Below are 25,732 nucleotides of genomic sequence, written 5' to 3'. Positions count from 1 at the left end.
GAACAAAATATTTCTCCTACATACCTAGTTTTTCAAGACACTGACTCCTGAGCTGTGAACTGTGTCTATCCTTTTCTCCAGAGATGGTATTTTGTTATTCACGCATTATAAACACAGTTATTTGTGTGTATTCTAAATACACTAACACTTTTCTTTTCTCTAATTATATTTTTCACTCATCACTAGATTCTGAGAGCAACACAATGAATGACAAACCGCTCCACGACTCCTAGAAGCCAATCGCATCTTGTTGAAAGGGGAAAATAAATAGGATTTTTTGTGATTTACCAGGTTCTTGAGGGGGGACATCTTAAGAATCTAATCGATCGCAGTGGACAAGACAAAATGGTGTACCAAATGACCTAATCCCTATGCAATGCACCCACTTCCTACCAGATGCCTATGTTCCAGTTCTAACCTTTTTAACTAGGCAAGTCAGTTAAGAACAAATTCTTATTTACAATGACGGCCTACACCGGCCAAACCCGGACGATGCTGGGCCAATTGTGCACCACCCTATGGGACTCCCAATCACAGCCCGGATGTGATACAGCCTGGATTCGAACCAGGGACTGTAGTGATGCTTCTTGCACTCAGATGCAGTGCCATAGACCGCTGCGCCACTCGGGGAGCCCATGCACAAGTACAGTGAAATGCCTTTCTTGCAAGCGTTAAACCCAACAATGCAGTAATCAATGTAGAACTAAAAATAGCATAAGGTAGAACAAAGTTCAACACCATACTATATACAGGGTCAGTTCCAATACCATACTATATATATACAGGGTCAGTTCCAATACCATACTATATATATACAGGGTCAGTTCCAATACCATACTATATACAGTGGGGAGAACAAGTATTTGATACACTGCCGATTTTGCAGGTTTTCCTACTTACAAAGCATGTAGAGGTCTGTAATTTTTATCATAGGTACACTTCAACTGTGAGAGACGAAATCTAAAACAAAAATCCAGAAAATCACATTGTATGATTTTTAAGTAATTAATTTGCATTTTATTACATGACATAAGTATTTGATCACCTACCAACCAGTAAGAATTCCGGCTCTCACAGACCTGTTAGTTTTTCTTTAAGAAGCCCTCCTGTTCTCCACTCATTACCTGTATTAACTGCACCTGTTTGAACTCGTTACCTGTATAAAAGACACCTGTCCACACACTCAATCAAACAGACTCCAACCTCTCCACAATGGCCAAGACCAAAGAGCTGTGTAAGGACATCAGGGATAAAATTGTAGACCTGCACAAGGCTGGGATGGGCTACAGGACAATAGGCAAGCAGCTTGGTGAGAAGGCAACAACTGTTGGCGCAATTATTAGAAAATGGAAGAAGTTCAAGATGACGGTCAATCACCCTCGGTCTGGAGCTCCATGCAAGATCTCACCTCGTGGGGCATCAATGATCATGAGGAAGGTGAGGGATCAGCCCAGAACTACACAGCAGGACCTGGTCAATGACCTGAAGAGAGCTGGGACCACAGTCTCAAAGAAAACCATTAGTAACACACTACGCCATCATGGATTAAAATCCTGCAGCGCATGCAAGGTCCCCCTGCTCAAGCCAGCGCATGTCCAGGCCCGTCTGAAGTTTGCCAATGACCATCTGGATGATCCAGAGGAGGAATAGGAGAAGGTCGTGTGGTCTGATGAGACAAAAATAGAGCTTTTTGGTCTAAACTCCACTCGCCGTGTTTGGAGGAAGAAGGATGATGAGTACAACCCCAAGAACCCATCCCAACCGTGAAGCATGGAGGTGGAAACATCATTCTTTGGGGATGCTTTTCTGCAAAGGGGTCAGGACGAATGCACCGTATTGAGGGGAGGATGGATGGGGCCATGTATCGCAAGATCTTGGCCAACAACCTCCTTCCCTCAGTAAGAGCATTGAAGATGGGTCGTGGCTGGGTCTTCCAGCATGACAACGAAACGAAACACACAGCCAGGGCAACTAAGGAGTGGCTCCGTAAGAAGCATCTCAAGGTCCTGGAGTGGTCTAGCCAGTCTCCAGACCTGAACCCAATAGAAAATCTTTGGAGGGAGCTGAAAGTCCGTATTGCCCAGCGACAGCCCCGAAACCTGAAGGATCTGGGGAAGGTCTGTATGGAGGAGTGGGCCAAAATCCCTGCTGCAGTGTGTGCAAACATGGTCAAGAACTACAGGAAACGTATGAGCTCTGTAATTGCAAACAAAGGTTTCTGTACCAAATATTAAGTTCTGCTTTTCTGATGTATCAAATACTTATGTCATGCAATAAAATGCAAATTAATTATTTAAAAATCACACAATGTGATTTTCTGGATTTTTGTTTTAGATTCCGTCTCTCACAGTTGAAGTGTACCTATGATAAAAATTACAGACCTCTACATGCTTTGTAAGTAGGAAAACCTGCAAAATCGGCAGTGTATCAAATACTTGTTCTCCCCACTGTATATACAGGGTCAGTTCCAATACCATACTATATATATACAGGGTCAGTTCCAATACCATACTATATATATACAGGGTCAGTTCCAATACCATACTATATATATACAGGGTCAGTTCCAATACCATACTATATATATACAGGGTCAGTTCCAATACCATACTATATATATATATACAGGGTCAGTTCCAATACCATACTATATATATATATACAGGGTCAGTTCCAATACCATACTATATTTATATATATACAGGGTCAGTTCCAATACCATACTATATATATATATACAGGGTCAGTTCCAATACCATACTATATATATATATACAGGGTCAGTTCCAATACCATACTATATATACATATACAGGGTCAGTTCCAATACCATACTATATACAGTGGGGAGAACAAGTATTTGATACACTGCCGATTTTGAAGGTTTTCCTACTTACAAAGCATGTAGAGGTCTAATTTTTATCATAAAAATTATAAAATTAATTACTTAAAAATCATACAATGTGATTTTTTGGATTTTTGTTTTAGATTCCGTCTCTCACAGTTGAAGTGTACCTATGATAAAAATTACAGACCTCTACATGCTTTGTAAGTTGGAAAACCTGCAAAATCGGCAGTGTATCAAATACTTGTTCTCCCCACTGTATACAGGGTCAGTTCCAATACCATTTCTACAATGTGCAGGGTTACTGGTGTGATGGGGGAATATGTATAGGGCTAAGGTGACTAGGCATCAGGATATATGGTGTGTGTAGTCAGTATAAAAGTATGTGTATATGATGCGTGTGTGTGCAAATTAAGTGTGTGTGTGTGTTGGGCCTTGTGAGTGTGCATAGAGACAGTGCAAAAATGTAAATACAAGGGTCAACTCAGATAGATATCTAACAAAATGGCTACACGGACCATTTAAATGGAACAAACATATAAACGTAACATGCAACAATTTGAATATTTTACTAAGTATCAGTTCATATAAGGAAACCAGTCAATTGATATACATTCGTTAGGCCCTAATCTATGGATTTCACATGGCGGCAGAGGAGCAGCCATGAGTGGGCCTGGGAGGGCATAGTTCCACCCACTGGGTAGCCAGACCCAGCCAATTAGAATACAGACAGAAATACTCCTCCGTTTCATCAGCTGTCTGGGTGGCTGGTCTCAGACGATCCCGCAGGTGAAGAAGCTGGATGTGGAGGTCCTGGGCTGGCGTGGTTACACTTCGTCTGCTGTTGTGAGGCCAGTTGGACTTACTGCCAAATTCTCTAAAACTACGTTGGAGGCGGCTTATGACAAATTTAATATAAAATTCTCTGGCAACAGCTCTGGTGGACGTTCCTGCAGTCAGCATGGCAATTGCACGCTCCCTCAACTTGAGTTGTGTGACACAACTGCACATTTTAGTGGCCTTTTTATTGTACCCCGCACAAGGTGCACCTGTATAATGCTAATGCAGTTTAATCCGCTTCTTGATATGCCACACCTGTCAGGTGGATGGCAAAGGAGAAATCCTCACTAACAGGGATGTAAACAAATTTGTGCTCAACATTAGAGAGAAATAAGCTTTTTTGTGTATATGGAACATTTCTTGGATATTCTATTGCAGTTCATGAAACATGAGACCAACACTTTACATGTTGTGTTTATATTTTTGTTCATTATAGTTAGCTATTTAACAGTCATATGGTTTTGGGGATAGAATCGTTTCAGGAGCCTGTTGGTGTCAGACTTGATGCACCGGTTGCTGTGCGGAAACAGAGAGAACATCTGTCTTTGATGGCTGGAGTCTTTAATAATTTCCCTTCCTTTGACACCACCTGGTATACACTGAGTCTACAAAACATTAAGAACACCTGCTCTTTCCATGACTGACTGGGTCATTCCAGGTGAAAACTATGATCACTGATTTTTGAAGTGTTAAATCAACTTCAATCAGTGTAGATGAAGGGGAGGAGACAGGTTAAATAGACAATTGAGACATGGATTGTGTATGTGTGCCATTCAGAGGGTGAATGGGAAAGACAAAAGATTTTAAGTGCCTTTTGAACGGGTTATGGTAGTAGGTGCCAGGCGCACCGGTTTGTGTCAAGAACTGCAACGCTGCTGAGTTTTTCATGCTCATCAGTTTCCCGTGTGTATCAAGAATGTTCCACCACCCAAAAGACATCCAGGCAACTAGACACAACTGTGGGAAGCATTGGAGTCAACATGGGCCAGCATCCCTGTGGAACGCTTTCCACACCTCGTGGAGTCCATCCCGCTACGAACTGAGGCTGTTCTGAGGGTAAAAGGAGAGGGGGTACAACGCAATATTAGGAAGGTGTTCTTAATGTTTTGTATACTCAGTGTAGAGGTCTTGGATGGCCCCGGTCAAAAGTAGTGCATTATATAGGAAAGCGGATGCCATTTGGGACCACAGGCCCTGAGTGTACAAGACAAAGCAGCTGGAGGAATTAATCGTGTTAATTAATAGTTTTTTTTAAAGATGGGGCTCCACTAAGACCACATAACAATATCCGCTTTAGTCTCTCTAAGCTTCAGATGTTATCTGGGCTGATTATGGTACAGAAGCTTAGGTACCCTGCTGGGACAGGAGAGAGGAACAGGCAGACCAATATGTCAGACGTCAGGATGGAGTAGCATTACATTAGACATTCACAAACACAGGCACATAGCTGCGGGAAGTAGTCTCGGGGTGCTGAGATTTTATTTATTTTTTGCTGCCGAGAGGGGCGGGGGGGGGGGGGGGGGTGCAGAGAAAGAAATGCCCGCGCTGAAAACGTCTATCGGTCTGTTAATACAGGGCTAGTAAAGGCCCAATGCACTGCTTTTATGAAGAAAAAATGACTTCATGTATTTGAGTGTTGACCAGCATTTGTAACATTTCAGTCTGTTTAATTATCTCTACAAAACAGTTAATCTGATAATACTTGTGGAATATAAAAATACTTGCTTGATATGTTTTCCCGTTTTCTTGAAATATTTAGCAAAATGCAACTTATTTCTATGTGAAAATTGAAACGGTCGATTCATTCCTTTTCCCATGTTAGTAGACACTCTTCTCCAAAGCAACTTACAGTAGTGAGTGAGTACGTTTTTCATACTGGTCACCGTGGGAATCAAACCCACAACCGTAGCATTGCAAGCATCATACTCTACCAACTGAGCCACATCATCACAAACCACCTGATGGCTGAATGTATTCAATCACTGGATTGGTCATTGTTTTCTCCATGGTGATGGAAGGTCTACAGGGTAGGTCATTGTTTTCTCCATGGTGATGGAAGGTCTACAGGGTAGGTCATTGTTTTCTCCATGGTGATGGAAGATCTACAGGGTAGGTCATTGTTTTCTCCATGGTGATGGAAGGTCTACAGGGTAGGTCATTGTTTTCTCCATGGTGATGGAAGGTCTACAGGGTAGGTCATTGTTTTCTCCATGGTGATGGAAGGTCTACAGGGTAGGTCATTGTTTTCTCCATGGTGATGGAAGGTCTACAGGGTAGGTCATTGTTTTCTCCATGGTGATGGAAGGTCTACAGGGTAGGTCATTGTTTTCTCCATGGTGATGGAAGGTCTACAGGGTAGGTCATTGTTTTCTCCATGGTGATGGAAGGTCTACAGGGTAGGTCATTGTTTTCTCCATGGTGATGGAAGGTCTACAGGGTAGGTCATTGTTTTCCCCATGGTGATGGAAGGTCTACAGGGTAGGTCATTGTTTTCTCCATGGTAATGGAAGGTCTACAGGGTAGGTCATTGTTTTCTCCATGGTGATGGAAGGTCTACAGGGTAGGTCATTGTTTTCTCCATGGTGATGGAAGATCTACAGGGTAGGTCTGTAACGGCGTTCTAAATCTGCCTCCTCCTCGGACGAGGAGGAGCATGGGTCGGACCAACACGCAGCGAGGTATGATGACATAAATGATATTTATTGAAATACGAAACGAACACGAAAACACTTGAAAATTACAAAATAACAAACACGACGTAGACAGACCTGAACATGGAACTTACATACTACACGCAGAACTCACGAACAGGAACAGACTACATCAAACGAACGAACAGCCAAAACAGTCCCGTGTGGTGCACATACACAGACACGAAAGACACAGGAGACAATCACCCACAAACAAACAGTGTGAACAGCCAACCTATATATGGTTCTCAATCAGAGGAAAACGTCAAACACCTGTCTCTGATTGAGAACCATATAAGGCTGATTACAAGACCTAAACATAGAAACACAAAACATAGAAATGCCCACCCACACTCACGCCCTGACCGACTAACACATACAAAACAGAAAATAGGTCAGGAACGTGACATAACCCCCCCCTCAAGGTGCGTACTCCGGACGCACTACCAAAAGTCTAGGGGAGGGTCTGGGTGGGCATCTGACCACGGTGGTGGCTCAGGCTCTGGACGAGGTCCCCACCCCACCATAGTCAATCCCAGCTTCCGTAGCCTCCTCAAAATGACCACCCTCCAAATAACCCCACCTAAATTAAGGGGCAACACCAGAATGACTGGCGGATCCTGGCTGGCTGGCTCTGGCGGATCCTGGCTGGCTGGCTCTGGCGGATCCTGGCTGGCTGGCTCTGGCTGGTCATGGCTCGCTGACTGCTCTGGACGCTCATGGCTGGCTGACGGCTCTGGACGCTCATGGCTGGCTGACTCTGGCGGATCCTGGCTGGCTGACTCTGGCGGATCCTGGCTGGCTGACTCTGGCGGATCCTGGCTGGCTGACTCTGGCGGATCCTGGCTGGACGGCTCTGGCAGGTCCTGTCTGGTTGGCGGCTCTGGCAGGTCCTGTCTGGTTGGCGGCTCTGGCAGATCCTGTCTGGTTGGCGGCTCTGGCAGATCCTGTCTGGTTGGCGGCTCTGGCAGATCCTGTCTGGTTGGCGGCTCTGGCAGATCCTGTCTGGTTGGCGGCTCTGGCAGCTCCTGTCTGGTTGGCGGCTCTGGCAGATCCTGTCTGGTTGGCGGCTCTGGCAGATCCTGTCTGGTTGGCGGCTCTGGCAGATCCTGTCTGGTTGGCGGCTCTGGCAGATCCTGTCTGGTTGGCGGCTCTGGCAGATCCTCTAGGTCATTGTTTTCCCCATGGTGATGGAAGGTCTACAGGTAGGTCAATGTTTTCTCCATGGTGATGGAAGGTCTACAGGTACAATCCAAGATGACCGGCCTATATACAATACATTTACATGGAGTGGTTTTGTAAGGATGGTAATATCTTCTATGTTATTTGATCAAGAAAAAATATTTAATTAGATGTGGATGTTTTTGTATTTTAGTCCATAACTTTTTTGCCAACGTGGAGATGGTGAAAATATGTTTTTGCCCATGCTACAGACGTCTATAATCGGTCTGCTAATACTTGTAAAGGCCCAGGGCACTACTTTTGTGAATAAAAAAAAAATATATACAGTGGGGAGAACAAGTATTTGATACACTGCCGATTTTGCAGGTTTTCCTACTTACAAAGCATGTAGAGGTCTGTAATTTTTATCATAGGTACACTTCAACTGTGAGAGACGGAATCTAAAACAAAAATCCAGAAAATCACATTGTATGATTTTTAACTAATTAATTTGCATTTTATTGCATGACATAAGTATTTGATCACCTACCAACCAGTAAGAATTCCGTCTCTCACAGACCTGTTAGTTTTTCTTTAAGAAGCCCTCCTGTTCTCCACTCATTACCTGTATTAACTGCACCTGTTTGAACTCGTTACCTGTATAAAAGACACCTGTCCACACACTCAATCAAACAGACTCCAACCTCTCCACAATGGCCAAGACCAGAGAGCTGTGTAAGGACATCAGGGATAAAATTGTAGACCTGCACAAGGCTGGGATGGGCTACAGGACAATAGGCAAGCAGCTTGGGGAGAAGGCAACAACTGTTGGCGCAATTATTAGAAAATGGAAGAAGTTGAAGATGACGGTCAATCACCCTCGGTCTGGGGCTCCATGCAAGATCTCACCTCGTGGGGCATCAATGATCATGAGGAAGGTGAGGGATCAGCCCAGAACTACCCGGCAGGACCTGGTCAATGACCTGAAGAGAGCTGGGACCACAGTCTCAAAGAAAACCATTAGTAACACACTACGCCGTCATGGATTAAAATCCTGCAGCGTACACAAGGTCCCCCTGCTCAAGCCAGCGCATGTCCAGGCCCGTCTGAAGTTTGCCAATGACCATCTGGATGATCCAGAGGAGGAATGGGAGAAGGTCATGTGGTCTGATGAGACAAAAATAGAGCTTTTTGGTCTAAACTCCACTCGCCGTGTTTGGAAGAAGAAGAAGGATGAGTACAACCTCAAGAACACCATCCCAACCATGAAGCATGGAAGTGGAAACATCATTCTTTGGGGATGCTTTTCTGCAAAGGGGACAGGACGACTGCACCGTATTGAGGGGAGGATGGATGGGGCCATGTATCGCGAGATCTTGGCCAACAACCTCCTTCCCTCAGTAAGAGCATTGAAGATGGGTCGTAGCTGGGTCTTCCAGCATGACAACGACCCGAAACACACAGCCATGGCAACTAAGGAGTGGCTCCGTAAGAAGCATTTCAAGGTCCTGGAGTGGCCTAGCCAGTCTCCAGATCTGAACCCAATAGAAAATCTTTGGAGGGAGCTGAAAGTCCGTATTGCCCAGCGACAGCCCCGAAACCTGAATGATCTGGAGAAGGTCTGTATGGAGGAGTGGGCCAAAATTCTTGCTGCAGTGTGTGCAAACCTGGTCAAGAACTACAGGAAACGTATGATCTCTGTAATTGCAAACAAAGGTTTCTGTACCAAATATTAAGTTCTGCTTTTCTGATGTATCAAATACTTATGTCATGGAATAAAATGCAAATTAATTACTTAAAAATCATACAATGTGATTTTCTGGATTTTTGTTTTAGATTCCGTCTCTCACAGTTGAAGTGTACCTATGATCAAAATTACAGACCTCTACATGCTTTGTAAGTAGGAAACACTGTCGATTTTGCAGGTTATCAAATACTTGTTCTCCCCACTGTATATATATATATATTAATTAAAAAACTATTCTGATTTATCAGGGTGTGCAGCAGCACCGCTACTTCCCACAGCTATGATCTGCATCTGCTTGAACACACACAGTAATATTCATGTGATGTAGTCACATTGTTCAACGCATGGTGCTGTTATATCTTACCGCCCCTTCATTTTGTTCCCGTCCACTGATCTAGTTAATCGTGTCGCTGTATTTTATCCCTTGATGGAGAGTGGTATTAGCGTGGAGGGAGGAGGAGGAGGAGGAGGAGGAGGAAGGTGGTTGATGGATGGAGAGTGGTATTAGCTTGGAGGGAGGAGGATGAGGAGGAGGAAGGTGGTTGATGGATGGAGAGTGGTATTAGCATGGTGGGAGTGGAGGGAGGAGGAGGAAGGTGGTTGATGGATGGACAGTGGTATTAGCATGGTGGGGGTGGAGGGAGGAGGAAGGTGGTTGATTGATGGACAGTGGTATTAGCATGGTGGGGGTGGAGGGAGGAGGAAGGTGGTTGATGGATGGACAGTGGTATTAGCATGGAGGGAGTGGAGGGAGGAGGAGGAAGGTGGTTGATTGATGGACAGTGGTATTAGCATGGTGGGGGTGGAGGGAGGAGGAAGGTGGTTGATGGATGGACAGTGGTATTAGCATGGTGGGGGTGGAGGGAGGAGGAGGAAGGTGGTTGATGGATGGACAGTGGTATTAGCATGGTGGGGGTGGAGGGAGGAGGAGGAGGAAAGTGGTTGATGGATGGACAGTGGTATTAGCATGGTGGGGGTGGAGGGAGGAGGAAGGTGGTTGATTGATGGACAGTGGTATTAGCATGGTGGGGGTGGAGGGAGGAGGAAGGTGGTTGATGGATGGACAGTGGTATTAGCATGGAGGGAGTGGAGGGAGGAGGAGGAAGGTGGTTGATTGATGGACAGTGGTATTAGCATGGTGGGGGTGGAGGGAGGAGGAAGGTGGTTGATGGATGGACAGTGGTATTAGCATGGTGGGGGTGGAGGGAGGAGGAGGAAGGTGGTTGATGGATGGACAGTGGTATTAGCATGGTGGGGGTGGAGGGAGGAGGAAGGTGGTTGATGGATGGACAGTGGTATTAGCATGGTGGGGGAGGAGGGAGGAGGAAGGTGGTTGATGAATGGACAGTGGTATTAGCGTGGTGGGGGTGGAGGGAGGAGGAGGAAGGTGGTTGATGGATGGACCGTGGTATTAGCGTGGTGGGGGTGGAGGGAGGAGGAGGAAGGTGGTTGATGGATGGACAGTGGTATTAGCGTGGTGGGGGTGGAGGGAGGAGGAGGAAGGTGGTTGATGGATGGACAGTGGTATTAGCATGGTGGGGGTGGAGGGAGGAGGAAGGTGGTTGATGGATGGACAGTGGTATTAGCTTGGAGGGAGGAGGAGGAAGGTGGTTGATGGCTGGACAGTGGTATTAGCATGGTGGGGTGGAGGGAGGAGGAGGAAGGTGGTTGATTGATGGACAGTGGTATTAGCATGGTGGGAGTGGAGGGAGGAGGAGGAAGGTGGTTGATGGATGGACAGTGGTATTTGTGTGGAGGGAGGAGGAGCACGAGGAAGGGGGAGGAAGGAGGGTGGTGGGTGGACAATGTGATCCTCTGGTGGTCTCAGTGTGATGAATCAGCACTGTCCTCCTTGGCATGGAACCAGACCTATAAATGGTGCTATTATACAGAGTAGAGTGAGGTGTGTGTGTGTGTGTGTGTGTGCACTTTGTGTGTATTTGTGCTTGTCCAATATGAAAAATGTTGTGCTATGTTGCTCACTGATTGAGTTTAGTAAACGTGTCGATTCAGTGGAGACATATTGAGATACATTGTCATTTTTCCCTCGACAGCGAGGCCAGGGGTTCTTCATCGATTGATGAGATGGAGAGTGCTTTGGAAACCAGCCAAAACCAGACCGAGGTTGGAAGCTGACGCCGACATATTTATCTACCTCACTGTGTCCAGCCTCAGGCAGTGGAATAACCACTGCTATGTTCCTACCCTGGCTTTCATAGGCATTCTGGATGGGATGAGGGGAGGGAGGCCTCTGTATGCCTGTCACTGTCCTTTTGTTAGGGGGATTGTACTGTACTGGCTATGCGTCTGTTTGTGTGTGTCCATCTGTGTGTGTGTGTGTGTGTGTGTGTGTGTGTGTGTGTCCCCGTCTGTGTGTGGCTGGTTGGTTGGTTAAAGATTAAGTGTGTGTACTGTGCAGCTAACAATGTAATCGCTTCCCAAATAATGTCCTACCATCTTGTGTGTACTTTTAACAGTTTTGTATTACATGCTGTTTCTGTGGGTTTTAAGACCTGAATCCGGTCCAAGCCTTGTTGGAAGTTTCCCATCCTTCCCTTCTCCTACATCTCCTTTTCACTTAGTCAGCTTGATGACCTTACCACTTCCTGATAAGCCTCTTTATGCTGTGATGTCATTAAAGAAAGACCCTTCTAGAATGTTCTCCTTAGTTCTATAGGAAGTATCAACCTATCCCCTTGGTTCTACCCTCACCACCTCTCCTTCCCCACTTGTTTCATAACCCCAGTTAGTGACCTGTGAAAGACTCTGAGTGATCACATAAATCATAGAATGGTTCAGGGCAGCATACTACACGCAGCGAGTAGGATGATCTTAGATATTACACCTTTTTAATTGACAAATGGATAGTCAATTACAATAAATCATCACCTTGTGAATGTCTGCAAAGTCAATATTTGATTGAACACAATCGGTGTGTGTGTGTGTGGTGGGTAACCCATCGTGTGTCTCATTGCTATATCTGGGGAACTTATTTGGAAACGGGTCTCGTCTCTGGGGTAGTTTGATCTGTCTCTGTCTCCAGGTCTTTTCTATCCGTTCGTCGCTCAAACTATATATTTTTGTTCCTTTTTTTTTACAATGCATTGCATATTCAGAAGAGGCAGCATGTAGGTATCTTAAAACGAACGCATTTAATCTCCCTGGCTGCATGAATCACCCTTTACTCTCTCCTCCTCTTTTTGTTTTAGGCTTTTCTCTCGGTTCTGCTTTTTGTTTGGAGTATTTCTGTGTTTTATTTAGTGCAAAGCACTCACTTTCTCTCTTAGTATAAAGATTGACTAATTCCTGTGGAACTAATTTTTATTTGTTTATATCTCATATGGAGTATTTGTATGGTCTCAATACTATTAATATGAAGCTAATATTATCATTGATACTGATTTACATTCTCTGTTTCTGTTGTGTTGTTGTTCTATTGTTTTTCAGTTCCGTTTTGCTCGTGACTTGACTGACGTTCCATCCTGTTCATTATTCATCCTCCTCCTCCCTTGTCTCCCTCCCTCCACCAGTCTTCCGTGTGTTTTTTGTTTGGCTGCATGGTCTTGTTTGCACGTTGATGTAGCTTTCAGCGACACCTTGGAAGATTTAATATAATTCTCTCTCTGTCTTTCTTCCCATTTTTTTCTTTCCCGGTCTGTCTTCTCTTTAGGGGACGTACTGTTTCAGATGGCTGAGGTCCACAGGCAGATCCAGATGCAGCTTGAAGATATGGTGAGGAGAACTGGATGATGAGGATGAGGAATTTGTATTAGGATATTGAATTAGCATTTTAGAATTTGTAATGCGCAAATGTAATCATTGAATTCATAAATTGAACTTGTTTCATTATCATTATTATTGCATTTAAAATTATTTCAGTTTGATTGAATATTCAAATTAAATATGTAGATATTGCATTCATTGTCTGTGTATCAAGTTTCAAAACTGTCATTTTTAAGGTTGATCAAAGTTTCACATATTCAACTTTTCAGATGCATTCAAATTCAGTTTTCAAATTGAGTTCTCTATATTCAGACTCAGACAACATCCTGGTACTTTGCCAGCCAGGAGAGGTAGAGGAGAACAGAGAATCAAACTCTCTCTGTGGTAAACCCAAGCCTCTGGCAGTTGCTGAAGCCAAAGTGGCATGTTGAATTTATTTTCTTCTTGTGAATTTGTCTCTACCGTTTAAACTGGTTTGGCTATAAGCTATTATAAGCCCATTCCTGAAAGCTAAGACTCTCTGGAACATGGACGTGCCTTCTGATCCCCTCTATGATGATCACAGGACCAGTTACATGCTGACCACACTGCCCATGTTACAGGACCAGTTACATGCTGACCACACTGCCCATGTTACAGGACCAGTTACATGCTGACCACACTGCCCATGTTACAGGACCAGTTACATGCTGACCACACTGCCCATGTTACAGGACCAGTTACATGCTGACCACACTGCCCATGTTACAGGACCAGTTACATGCTGACCACACTGCCCATGTTACAGGACCAGTTACATACTGACCACACTGCCCATGTTACAGGACCAGTTACATGCTGACCACACTGCCCATGTTGCAGGACCAGTTACATGCTGACCACACTGCCCATGTTGCAGGACCAGTTACATGCTGACCACACTGCCCATGTTACAGGACCAGTTACATGCTGACCACACTGCCCATGTTACAGGACCAGTTACATGCTGACCACACTGCCCATGTTACAGGACCAGTTACATGCTGACCACACTGCCCATGTTACAGGACCAGTTACATGCCGACCACACTGCCCACATGCTGACCACACTGCCCGTGGACACATTAGAAGGGAGTATAGCCCCACATCAATAAGTCTGAATGAAATATACATTTGATGTCGTTTCAAACTATGAAATACAAATTAAATTTATGAATTTAATTACGAATATATACAATATCCTAATACAAATAAACAATAATGGAATTCAAATATAATTTCTGTTGGTACTGAAATCGCTCCATAGATAAGGATGATGATGATGAAGCCGCTCCAGCTTACGTCTCACCCAATCGATGCCTGAAGAATGTAGAGACTGTGAAAGGCTTGTAATTCAGTGTCATTAGATCTACTGTCACTGACTACCCACAACCACCTCCGAAGCACCTGTCTCACACATTACCGCCTCTGAGCGTTCGGTCCAGAGGAACAAAAGGTGTGACGGGTCCGCACTGAAAAAAAGATGTCGCATAAAGCTCACTTCATTATTCATTGTTTAGTTCAGAGGAACAGGAAATGACATCCAGAGCTTATGTCGGACCAACATGGAACAGAGCGCTACTGTACACACACACACACACACACACACACACACACACACACACACAATACACTACTGGCCTTTTAACTATTGTTTGTACATACTCTCACATCTCGCCTGTTCCTGCTCTTTCAGCACACAGCCAACTGATAGAAGTTAAGAAAATATTACTGCTTGAGACTTGGCGCTACTAACTAGGACGATAAGGGAAGAAAACAAACCTAGAGACTTTGATACTGCTTTAGTCCCAGATGGCACCGTATTCCCTATGAAGTGCACTACTACCAGAGCCCATATGATCTGGTCAAAAGTAGTGCACTCCAAGGCTGTAGGGGCCTGCCTTGTTTTTTTATTCATCAGAGCCAGTGTGTGAGGACTCCCTCGGTGATCTGAAGCTACCGTCTTAGCGTGTGTTCATTTGGGATGTTTTACCATTGATTTAGTTGTTTGTTTTGCGACATTTCAGTACTGCCTGGTGTGGGACTGCCCTTTTGTCTCCATACATGCTAAAGTCAATTGTGAACATGCACTTCCTTACACACACACACACACACAATCTCAACACATGAAGTTAGACATAATTCACATACTGGTACTATACAACTTTCCCCAGTCCTTTGGGTTATGTCTGATATCAAGACAATCTTGGCTCCTCAAGTCATGTTGACACCACAACACTGACAGCATCCAAAATAGTAGGGTGTTTTTGTTTAAGCAAACAAGTCTGGTTTGGCAGTTTGAGAAAGTACAACCTGGGGCAGGTTATATTCCTACCTGTTGTTATGACGTGTGGGTATATCTTATGTGATCATTAACTCTTTGTGGTCCTCTCTGTCCTCCTAGCTGAAGTCGTTCCACAATGAGCTTCTAACCGAGCTGGAGAAGAAGGTGGAGCTGGATGCACGCTACCTGAATGTTAGTATCCTTAGACCAGTGGTTCCCAACTCCAGTCCTCCACTGTACCCCCCCCCCCCCCCCCCCATAACACACCATTTTGTTGTTGTCCGAGACAAACATAGATACCTCATTTAGGGCTTGATGAATAGTTGAAGTTGAATCAGGTATTTAAAAGCTGCTATATGTAACTTTCTTTTGGGGGGGGGGGGGGGCCTGATCAAATGTCTGCAAAGTCAATATTTGATTGAACACAATCGGTGTGTGTGTGTGTGGTGGGTAACCCATCGTGTGTCTCATTGCTATATCTGGGGAACTTATTTGGAAACGGGTCTCGTCTCTGGGGTAGTTTGATCTGTCTCTGTATCCAGGTCTTTTCTATCCGTTCGTCGCTCAAACTATATATTTTTGTTCCTTTTTTTTTTACAATGCATTGCATATTCAGATTTCTATGCTTCCCGCACTTAAGTTTCATTTTTGCGGTTTTGTAAACCAACATCAAACAGCTGAAAAAAGCTCACTTTTTGGTTAATTAAAAGATATTTCGCAGTGGTTTAGATGGTACAATGATTCTCTGCACTTGTTTTGTCACAAACTGAAATTAGGCAAACTATTAGAATTTTAGCAACCAGGAAATGTGTACAGTTGGATTTACTGGAGTTGGAAATAATGTCCTAGAGAACCATCATTCATTGTCTCAATTTCATTCACATCAGTCACTCTCCCAGTTGTTTAACACCTGTTTGGTACCTGTTTAACACCTGTTTGGTACCTGTTTAACACCTGTTTGGTACCTGTTTAACACCTGTTTGGTACCTGTTTAACACCTGTTTGGTACCTGTTTAACACCTTTTAAATACACCTTTCAGATGTCTTCTCACCTTCACTTTGAACTAGAACACAGAGGTGTTTAGTGAGCATCTAACTGTTGGTTGACATCCCTTTACAAATACGTATGTTTTTATTACCTATAATTATCTTTATATTAGCTGTTTTCTTATGACGTTACCGCAGAGTTAATTTAATTTTAGTTCAGTTTTATATAATGCCTTTATATAATTCTGTGTCAGTGGTTGTGTATTCTGAAGGGAAGGCCGCATTTAGTAAGCGTTGATACAGACTGGTGCTTTAATTGTATTCCACGGTGGCTAGCTAGGCCTCCCTACGGATCCACATTAACATCAAATCATCAGCTAGAGACCAACTCCACGGCTTTCTGAGCACTTATTTTAATTTCCCACTGGTTTTCATCATAACCACTCAGCAATAAAGTTACAAATTACTTTCTTCTCTTACTTTCCGAATCATGAATTATGACACATTTTAAGAAAATAAGAAGTTGTTTTATTTAAGGGATGAACCCATTTCTAGAGATTATTGAAGATAATTTTGTAGTGGAATTGGGAAGCTTAAATAAAGGCTCAGTATACTGTTGGATATTCATAAACAAAAAGTCAGTAATAAAATAATATTGTCCTCTGTTTGAAATTCATATTGACCTCGTCAGTTCATTTGAGGTCATACTTTGGCAGGCTGGCAGCGGATCAGAAAAGCATATGTTCCCCTGTTCTCTCTCCCCCTTTTGTCCCTTTCTCTCTCGCTCGCTCGCTCATTCTCTCTCTGCATGGCTCTGTTATTTCAGCGTTGACAGAAGTAATTAGCTCAGCTAGGTTTTTCCATCAGACAGAAATAAAATATTGGAAACATTGTTTTGTTGAGGGCAGGCAGACCGGCAGACAGGCCAGGCCACAGGATTGCGTTAAACTCTTGGCAGAGGTGAATGAGTGAAACACAAAGGCAGTGGTTTGGAACACAATGAGTCCTATAGCCACTGGGGACAGACTGTGTGGGGGTGGGTGGAGGGGAAGAGAGATCAGCCAAGTCCCTATGATGCCAGACTAACTCATTCCCCTGCATTATGCCACATTGCATCAATCAGCGAATAGAAGGTGGTCAGGTGGTTTGAAATGGGACTCGACACCTAACCATAGTGGTAGAACACTAGTCTAGGGAAGCCAATGACTGTATAGCTATCTTAAAACTGACTCTATACTCCCACCTACAGGCGGCTCTGAAGAAGTACCAGATGGAGCACAAGAGTAAAGGAGAGAGTCTGGAGAAGTGTCAGGCAGAACTGAAGAAGCTCCGCAGGAAGAGCCAAGGCAGCAAGAACCCCTCCAAGTACGGCGACAAGGAGATGCAGGTGAGAGGTCGGAGAGAGGAGGGGGGAGAAGGGGTGTGTGTGTGTGCTTCCAAAGAGCCTCAGGTGTCGGTTAGCTTGCCACTGCGAACGAAACAGACAGAGTCCCTTGTCAGCCTATGGACGATGCCAGCTGGTACAGTACCAGTCAAAACTTTGGACACGCCTACTCATTCAAGGGTTTTGCTTTATTTTTACTATTTTCTAGTGTAGAATAATAGTGAAGAAATCAAAACTATGAAATAACACATATGGAATCATGTAGTAACCAAAAAAGTGTTAAACAAATCAAAATATATTTGAGATTTTTCAAAGTAGTCACCCTTTGCCTTGATGACAGCTTTGTACACTCTTGGCATTCTCTCAACCAGCTTCATGAGGTAGTCACCTGGAATGCATTTCAATTAACAGGTGTGCCTGTCCATCATTACTTTAAGACATGAAGGTCTGTCAATGCGGAAAACCCTAGAATGAGTAGGTGTGTCCAAACATTTGACTGGTACTGTTACATCATCATCAAGGGAATAGGGACCCATCCCATCTCTCACTAGCTTCCAGATACGAGGTTCTGAGAGATGGGTCATTCGTTGCTCTGGTACTGGTGGTGATGTGTTGCTGCTGGCTGGAGGGGTGGGCCCGGGTACTGTGGGTCTCGCCTTGCCTCGGACAACCAAGAGCCAAGCTCGGAGGGAGGGAGACGGATACAGCGATGGGGAGAAATAAACTGAATGTCACCTTGAATTACTGCTTCAGAGATTCAAGCCTCTCACTCATATGCTAAGATAGTTGGGACAGGCATGGGTAGATCCTATAAAAGTCAGGTCCACTGAAATAAGGGAGTCATTCATCTTGCTGATTTTTCTCCTCTGCATTTTTCAAGCTTGTCAAAATGCTTTGAATCACCATGGTTACTCTCTTTTATTCTGATCTTTGACCACTTCCTCAACTCCATTGCATAACGTTTGTTTATTTGATGTGAAGTGTTATGTAGGCCAGCTAATTGTGTCCTGCAGAGGCATACATACCTCCCCCATGGTAGCTGTTACAGAGAAGGTGTGTATGAGCCCTTACAGGTTGCCCGTGCCCCTCTGCCTCTTAGTGGGTAGCACCATGACACGTGGTGGGTGTATTGAGTTGATGGTTATACAACGCGGTACAGTGGAGGTGCAGGTGTGTGGAGGCTGATGTGTTGTGACGTTGTGAAGCTGTATTATGATTCTGAAGCTTCAATATGAGACGGGAGCACTGCCTGCCACTGCTCAGTCCTCTTAGTTAAATAGTGTGTGTGTGTGTGGACTGCAATTTCCTGGCGGAATGCAAAAGCCATCAGAGCAACCTACAGGTCCTCTGTTGCCCAAAGGTTTCTATTTAAACCAATAGAAAATAAACAATTTCAGCACCAGAGCAGGTCAGTCTACAGGGGAAACACTCAGGCATTGAGACATTTTGGAACTGGTGCTATTGGCATTGAGATGCTCAATGATGGGCCTCCAGGCTATTCATAAAGCAGCAGGAGGGAAGGTAGGTAATTACTGTTTAATTGTTGTTGTTGTTGCGCTGAGTACCAGACCTAGAACAGGAGTCATTTTGGAAATGGATACGTGGTGCTTTAAGCCACAGCGTCTCTGCAAGACGACACTCACCCTAAAAACCATTGGACTCCCATGGGCCGCTATGGTTCGGTGGTCTGTCCTTTTTTACATTACATTTTACATGTGAGTCATTTAGCAAGACACTCTCTTATCTAGAGCCACTTACAGTGAGTACATTCGTCTTAAAGCTAGGTGGGACAGGAAAGCGAAGAGCTTGGACTGGGCTTAGCGGGAGCATTCCTCCCGTAGGGGTGGGAGGGCCAAGAGACCAGAGGTGGCAGACGGAGTGCCTGGGTTGGGGTGTATGGTTTCAGCATAGCCTGAAGGTAGGGAGGGGCACTTCCTCTTAGTACTCCATAGCAAAGCACCATGGTCTTGTAGTGGATGCGAGCTTCGACTGGAAGCCAGTGGAGTGTGCAGAGGAGCAGGGTGACCTGGGACAACTTGGGAAGGGCTGCTGGTCTGGATAAGTTGCAGGGGTTTGATGGCACAAGCAGGAAGCCCAGCCAACAGCGAGTTGCAGATGGGAGATCTGATGGTTCACTCCCAGCAGAGACACAAACACACGCAGGCACGCGCGCACAAAAAAGTAATGTCCGGGCCATAGTCACACTCCCTTGAGCCTGCTCTCTTCAGCACTTACTGATTAACGGAACCTTCTCTCTCTGTGTGTGTGTGTGTGTGCTCCCAGTCGCTTAACGGTTCTTGAGTGTGATTACAGAGAGTGAGTGTTGCGTGGCTGGGTAGCTGCGTAGCCTATCTCAGTCCCTGCTGTGCCTCACATGTGCACTTCTGGGAACAAGCGGTTGGCGTGGGACTCTTGAGACTGGTGGCCTCTTCTCTCTGCCAGGGAGGAAGGGGGGTCGACAACAGAGTTTAGCTGATTACCAGCTAGTGAAGCTCGTTATAATGATTCTCTAAAAGAGTGTTGATTAGATCGACTTAATTATCCCACCTGAAGAAATGTTTTGTGTGTCTGTGTGTTTAAACCCAGCCTCTAGACTTGTGTAGGCTCACTCTGAAAAAGCTAGTCCATCTCAGCCGCCGTCTTGTTCCTAACACCCATCATCGTTTCATTAAGTCGGGTAACGGCTCACTGATTTCCTCGGAAAGGAAAGAAACAAAAAGTAATCTCCCCTTTCCCCGCTCTGCTCCAGATGGATGGTAATATTAAACCCTTACTCTAGCCGATGATGAAAATTCACTCGTTTACTACGGTGTCCCTAGGGGAACACAAAGCACGGACGCAGTGCCTGAAAATGACATGGTAAATCTCTCTCCCGTTCATTATTAAACACTTAAGAGGGAGGGTTTCAGGGGGAGAGGCAGACTGATTTGAATATAATGGCAATGTCACTGTTCTGCTGTCGACCCAGAAAAATAGGAAATCGCTAATGGCTTCTGTTACATAATATCTCAATTGGGTGTTAGATGAGTATTAGCAGTGGCACATACGTGGTTGAACACCACCGCCTTTTCGTATTCCCATTTATTTACGATTTTATATTTTTATTATCATATTGCAGTCAGTGTGCTTGCATGATTTGAGGTAGATTAGCATTGTATTTACATTGCACAGTCTTCTCTGATTTCCAATTTATTCGGTTGTCAGTTAAAAAGCATTTAGCAGTTGAGTGGGAGGTAAATGTATTGTAAATGTATTCTGTAGCTAAGGGCAGTAAGGTTTCCCTTTGTTGAGACAGACCCTGGTGATCTCTCTGCTGCTCTCTGTCTCTGTCTCTCTGTCTGTTTCTCTCTCTCTCTGCCTGTGTCTCTGCCTCTCTCTGTCTCTCTGTCTGTCTATGTGTCTCCTGTCTGTCTGTTTCTCTCTCTCTCTGTCTGTCTTTGTCTCTCGCTCCTCTCTGTCTCTCTCAGGCTCTGGTTACTATGAGGAGAAATGGTCAAAGAAGGTGTGTTTTCTGAACAGTCGAACATACCACATTACCCCAACGGATAGTCATGTTTCACTGCTACTGGCTTTGGGGCATTTATGGTAACTAGTAACAACAGCTCAACAACTAATTATCACGTTATAATGACAACTCTGCGAGGGTGACATGCTACATGCTACTGCCGTGTGAAAACGGGAGTTTCGAGTGACACGCAACATGTTAGCATGTCACAAACGCACACACTCACAGACACATCTTGAGGCTACATCAACACCACAGTTCAGTTCCCTCTGCGTTAGCTGGATGGCGTCAGAGCAGACGGGATGTGGAGAGTAGAAGAGGCCGTGAGAGAGAGAGAGAGGGGGGAGGGTCTTTTGTTTCTTCTGTTCTGCTGCAGTTCTTTTCCTTCCTCCAATTATTCAACCCAGTTATTTTCTGTCTCTCTGTCTCTCTCATTCCACCTTTCTCTATCCCTTCCTTTTCCACGCTATCTCTTTTCTGAATGACCCATGTCTTGTCCTCCTGCTATTGATAATGCTTTAATAAGTCGCTTTGATGTAGTTGTTCAGGAGGAAGGGGCTCCACGACATCGGCGGAAGCTGTGCACTGACACTGGTGACAAAAGATCAGGCTTAGACCTCGGCTTGACATCAATAAATGATGATTCTAGGAATGAAGTTCCATCAAAGATTAGGTTAATAATGGAATCTGACATTTGCGTTGACGTACTTACGTATCTCGTATTCCATTTAGTGGAGGTTTGAAATGTCCTTTTATGCATCTTCTGTCTCGCTCACCATTTGGTATACCAAAGCCTCTATCATTGGGTATAATGTAAAATGTAACAATATCTAGTGAGCCTGTAAGAGTGGTAAAGGGGTTATGTCGGATCACTCCATATGATCCTTAGTTCTTTGCCCCCCCCCCCCCCCCCGAGTCCCACCCGTTCAACCCTTTCTTTCTTACTGCTGAATCTGCTTCCTGTCACCACCAGGGGTCCCCTGCTCCCCCGACCTCTAAGACTCCTGGCTACTGGTTCTCAATCCGCTGGGGCGGCAGCGTAGCCTAGTGGTTAGAGCATTGGACTAGTAACCGAAAGGTTGCAAGATCGAATCCCCAATCTGTCGTTCTGCCCCTGAACACTGTTCCTAGGCCATCATTGAAAATAAGAATTTGTTCTTAACTGACTTGCCTAGTTAATTAAAGGTTAAATAAATCAACTCATCAAAAGGCTGTGATGATTTGAATCAAGGTGTGTAGTGTTAGGGTAAAAACTAAAATGTGCCCCCCTTTGGGTCCCCAGGACCAAGACTGAGAACCAGTGGTCTACGAGGTCAGAGCAATGCAAACCTCTAGGAGGTGAGGCTGAACGCGAGGAACTAAGGAAATACAAATGAGTCACCCCCAGGCTGCGGGACCTAGTTTGATTGACAGCTGAGAAAGAGCATGAGGACCATTAGATTGTACTTTACTGAGAGAGAGATTACAAGATGGAGACATTACCAAATGCCAGATGCGTTAACAGTAATTATTCAGATAACGTTACATAACATTTAGTCCATATTTGGGGGCTAAATGCTGAAATGCAGTTATCACAAACTGTACAGCGAGGAGAGAACATGGAAATGAATTCACTTTAATGTACTGTAAGTCTATCAAGCATTTAGTCTACGGCCTGTACTGTACGGCATCTAGTCTACCGTCTGTAGTGTTCGACATCTAGTCTGCGGCCTGTACTGTTCGGCATCTAGTCTACGGCCTGTGCTGTTCGACATCTAGTCTACGGCCTGTCCTGTTCGACATCTAGTCTACGGCCAGTACTGTTCGGCATCTAGTCTACGGCCTGTACTGTTCGGCATCTAGTATACGGCCTGTCCTGTTCGACATCTAGTCTACGGCCAGTACTGTTCGGCATCTAGTCTACGGCCTGTACTGTTCGACATCTAGTCTACGGCCAGTACTGTTCGGCATCTAGTCTACGGCCTGTACTGTTCGACATCTAGTCTACGGCCAGTACTGTTCGGCATCTAGTCTACGGCCTGTACTGTTCGACATCTAGTCTACGGCCAGTACTGTTCGGCATCTAGTCTACGGCCAGTACTGTTCGACATCTAGTCTACGGCCAGTACTGTTCGGCATCTAGTCTACGGCCTGTACTGTTCGACATCTAGTCTACGGCCAGTACTGTTCGGCATCTAGTCTACGGCCTGTACTGTTCGGCATCTAGTCTACGGCCCGTACTGTTCGGCATCTAGTATACGGCCCGTACTGTTCGGCATCTAGTCTACGGCCTGTACTGTTCGGCATCTAGTCTACGGCCTGTACTGTTCGGCATCTAGTCTACGGCCAGTACTGTTCGACATCTAGTCTACGGCCAGTACTGTTCGGCATCTAGTCTACGGCCAGTACTGTTCGACATATCTCTTTTATCAACAGTGTGTTCACGGCAGGAATAGTTTACCTGATAATAATATGAGATTAAAATGCTGTCAGAGAAGCAACATGTAATGTCTGTAGGTTAGATGTATTCAAGTAGTAATATAGTATTCTATGATTGTGTTTTGTATGTCTTGTTTTCATGTCGTGTTGACGTGTTTGTTTTTGTAAATTGCAGGGTTCATCTGCAAAGGTCAATATAGTATAAATACTGTAGTAAATATGTATTGTCATATATCAGGCTGCCATTGGCTTTCAGGCGTGTGTGTCCATTGTGTGAATGTTACTGAGTGAGACAGACGCCGGAGTGGTATACTACGAAGCACGCTAGATCTACTCAGGCTTCTCTAAAGCTAGCCAGCTTCAGTTAGCTTCACCTTCCAGCTCAGGCTTCATCCGTACTACGACGGTGAATATTGCTCGTCCGCCTGCCGTTGACTCTAGCAGGCTTGTAACTGCGCGTCACACGTGGCTAGTTGAACTGCCATCCTATGGATTATATGTCTATGGTTCGTTGCCACTGTCAGTTTGCCTTTTTGCAAATTTCTAAATACATTCGTGTGGAAAAACTTAGTCTGGAAAGCAAGTGCTGTCATTACTAAATGTGTAATGTGATAGACATTACAGTTTTTCTACACCGGGAAAAAAAAACGAAAAAACATTTGATTAATAAAATATTTTAATCAGTCTTCCCCAAATGAAGGGGATGATGACACAATCTTTGTGAGAGGGAGGGAATTTGATTTCATTGGTCCTCAACTTGTGCCTCAGACACTTCATTTAGGATAAATGGAGTTAGCCCTGAGTTAGCCTGCTTTGGAGCAGGTTAGTTCTGAAGGATTCATTGCCATAGAAACGTACCTGGCTAAAAGATGAGCCACTTTCGTGGTACTGGTTATCCCGAGTTGACCTCAGAGTTGACCTCAGTTACCACGCGAACTCCTCCAACCGGATTCCAAGTATAGGGCTCTGGGCGCTAGAGGCAAGCAGACTGGTTTGGCAGCTCTATACTGATACCCTACTACTGCTTTCTAGTTATACTGTATATGGCTGGCTGACTGACTGACTCACCTACTGTCTGGCTGGCTGGCCTTTTGTTTACATGTTGTCAATTTCAAGGTAAGGGTGTGTCTGGGAAGATCTAGAATTAGCAGGAATAATGACCCTTGTTTGGTCCCGCCCGTAAACGCACACTGTAGTACATGACAGGTAAACAAAACATGGCTATCCTATACTACTACTACTACTACTACTACTACAGTAGTAGTAATACAGTACTACTACTACTTCTACAGTAATACTACTACAGTACTACTCCTACTATAGTAATACTACTACAGTACTACTCCTACTACAGTAATCCCACTACTCCAGAATATATATATTTTTTGGTATATTTCTTTCTATACTGAACAAAAATATAAAGACAACATGTAAAGTGTTGGTCCCATGTTTCACGAGCTGAAATAAAAGATCCCACAAATGTTTCATAGACCACGTGTGTGGCGTCGTGTGGGTGAGCGGTTTGCTGATGTCAGTGTTGTGAACAGAGTGCCCCATGATGGCAGTGGGGTTGGGCTGGAATAAGATACAGACAATGAACACAATTGCAATTTTATCGATGGCAATTTGAATGCACAGAGATACCATGACGAGATCCTAAGGTCCATTGTCGTGCCATTCCTCCTCCCCATCACCTCATGTTTCAGCATGATAATACACAGCCCCATGTCGCAAGGAACTGTATACAATTTCTGGAAGCTGAAAATGTCTCAGTTCTTCCATGGCCTGCATACTCACCAGACATGTCACCCATTGAGCATGCTTGGGATGCTCTGGATTGACTTGTACGACAGCGTGTTCCAGTTCCCGCCAATATCCAGCAATTTCGCACAGTCATTGAAGAGGAGTTGGACAACATTCCACAAGCCACAATCAAGAGCCTGATCAACTCTATGCGAAGGAGATGTCTTGCTGCATGAGGCAAATTGTCGTCACACCAGATACTGACTGGTTTTCAAAAACCATACTGACTGGTTTTCTCATTCTTTATTTTTTTTAAGGTATCTGTGACCAACAGATGCATATCTGTATTCCCAGTCATGTGAAATCCATAGATTAGGGCCTAATTAA

The 25,732-nt window shown here is 44.7% G+C and overlaps 1 protein-coding gene across 4 annotated transcripts in view; it reads left to right on the top strand.

Moving 5' to 3' along the window:
• The window catches only part of LOC139580382 (BAR/IMD domain-containing adapter protein 2-like), a 136,311-nt gene that overhangs the window by 60,857 nt on the left and 49,722 nt on the right, over positions 1-25,732 (top strand). For all 4 annotated transcript variants that reach the window (XM_071409002.1, XM_071409005.1, XM_071409004.1 and 1 more), the window contains 3 exons: positions 12,954-13,015; positions 15,429-15,500; positions 17,545-17,682. In XM_071409002.1, coding sequence (XP_071265103.1) covers positions 12,954-13,015; positions 15,429-15,500; positions 17,545-17,682 — 272 coding nt within the window. The remainder of the gene's footprint in view (positions 1-12,953; positions 13,016-15,428; positions 15,501-17,544; positions 17,683-25,732) is intronic.

This window comes from Salvelinus alpinus, chromosome 7, assembly GCF_045679555.1.
Source record: "Salvelinus alpinus chromosome 7, SLU_Salpinus.1, whole genome shotgun sequence".
Classification (NCBI taxonomy): domain Eukaryota; kingdom Metazoa; phylum Chordata; class Actinopteri; order Salmoniformes; family Salmonidae; genus Salvelinus; species Salvelinus alpinus.
This window is presented reverse-complemented; position numbering and strand designations above follow the sequence as displayed.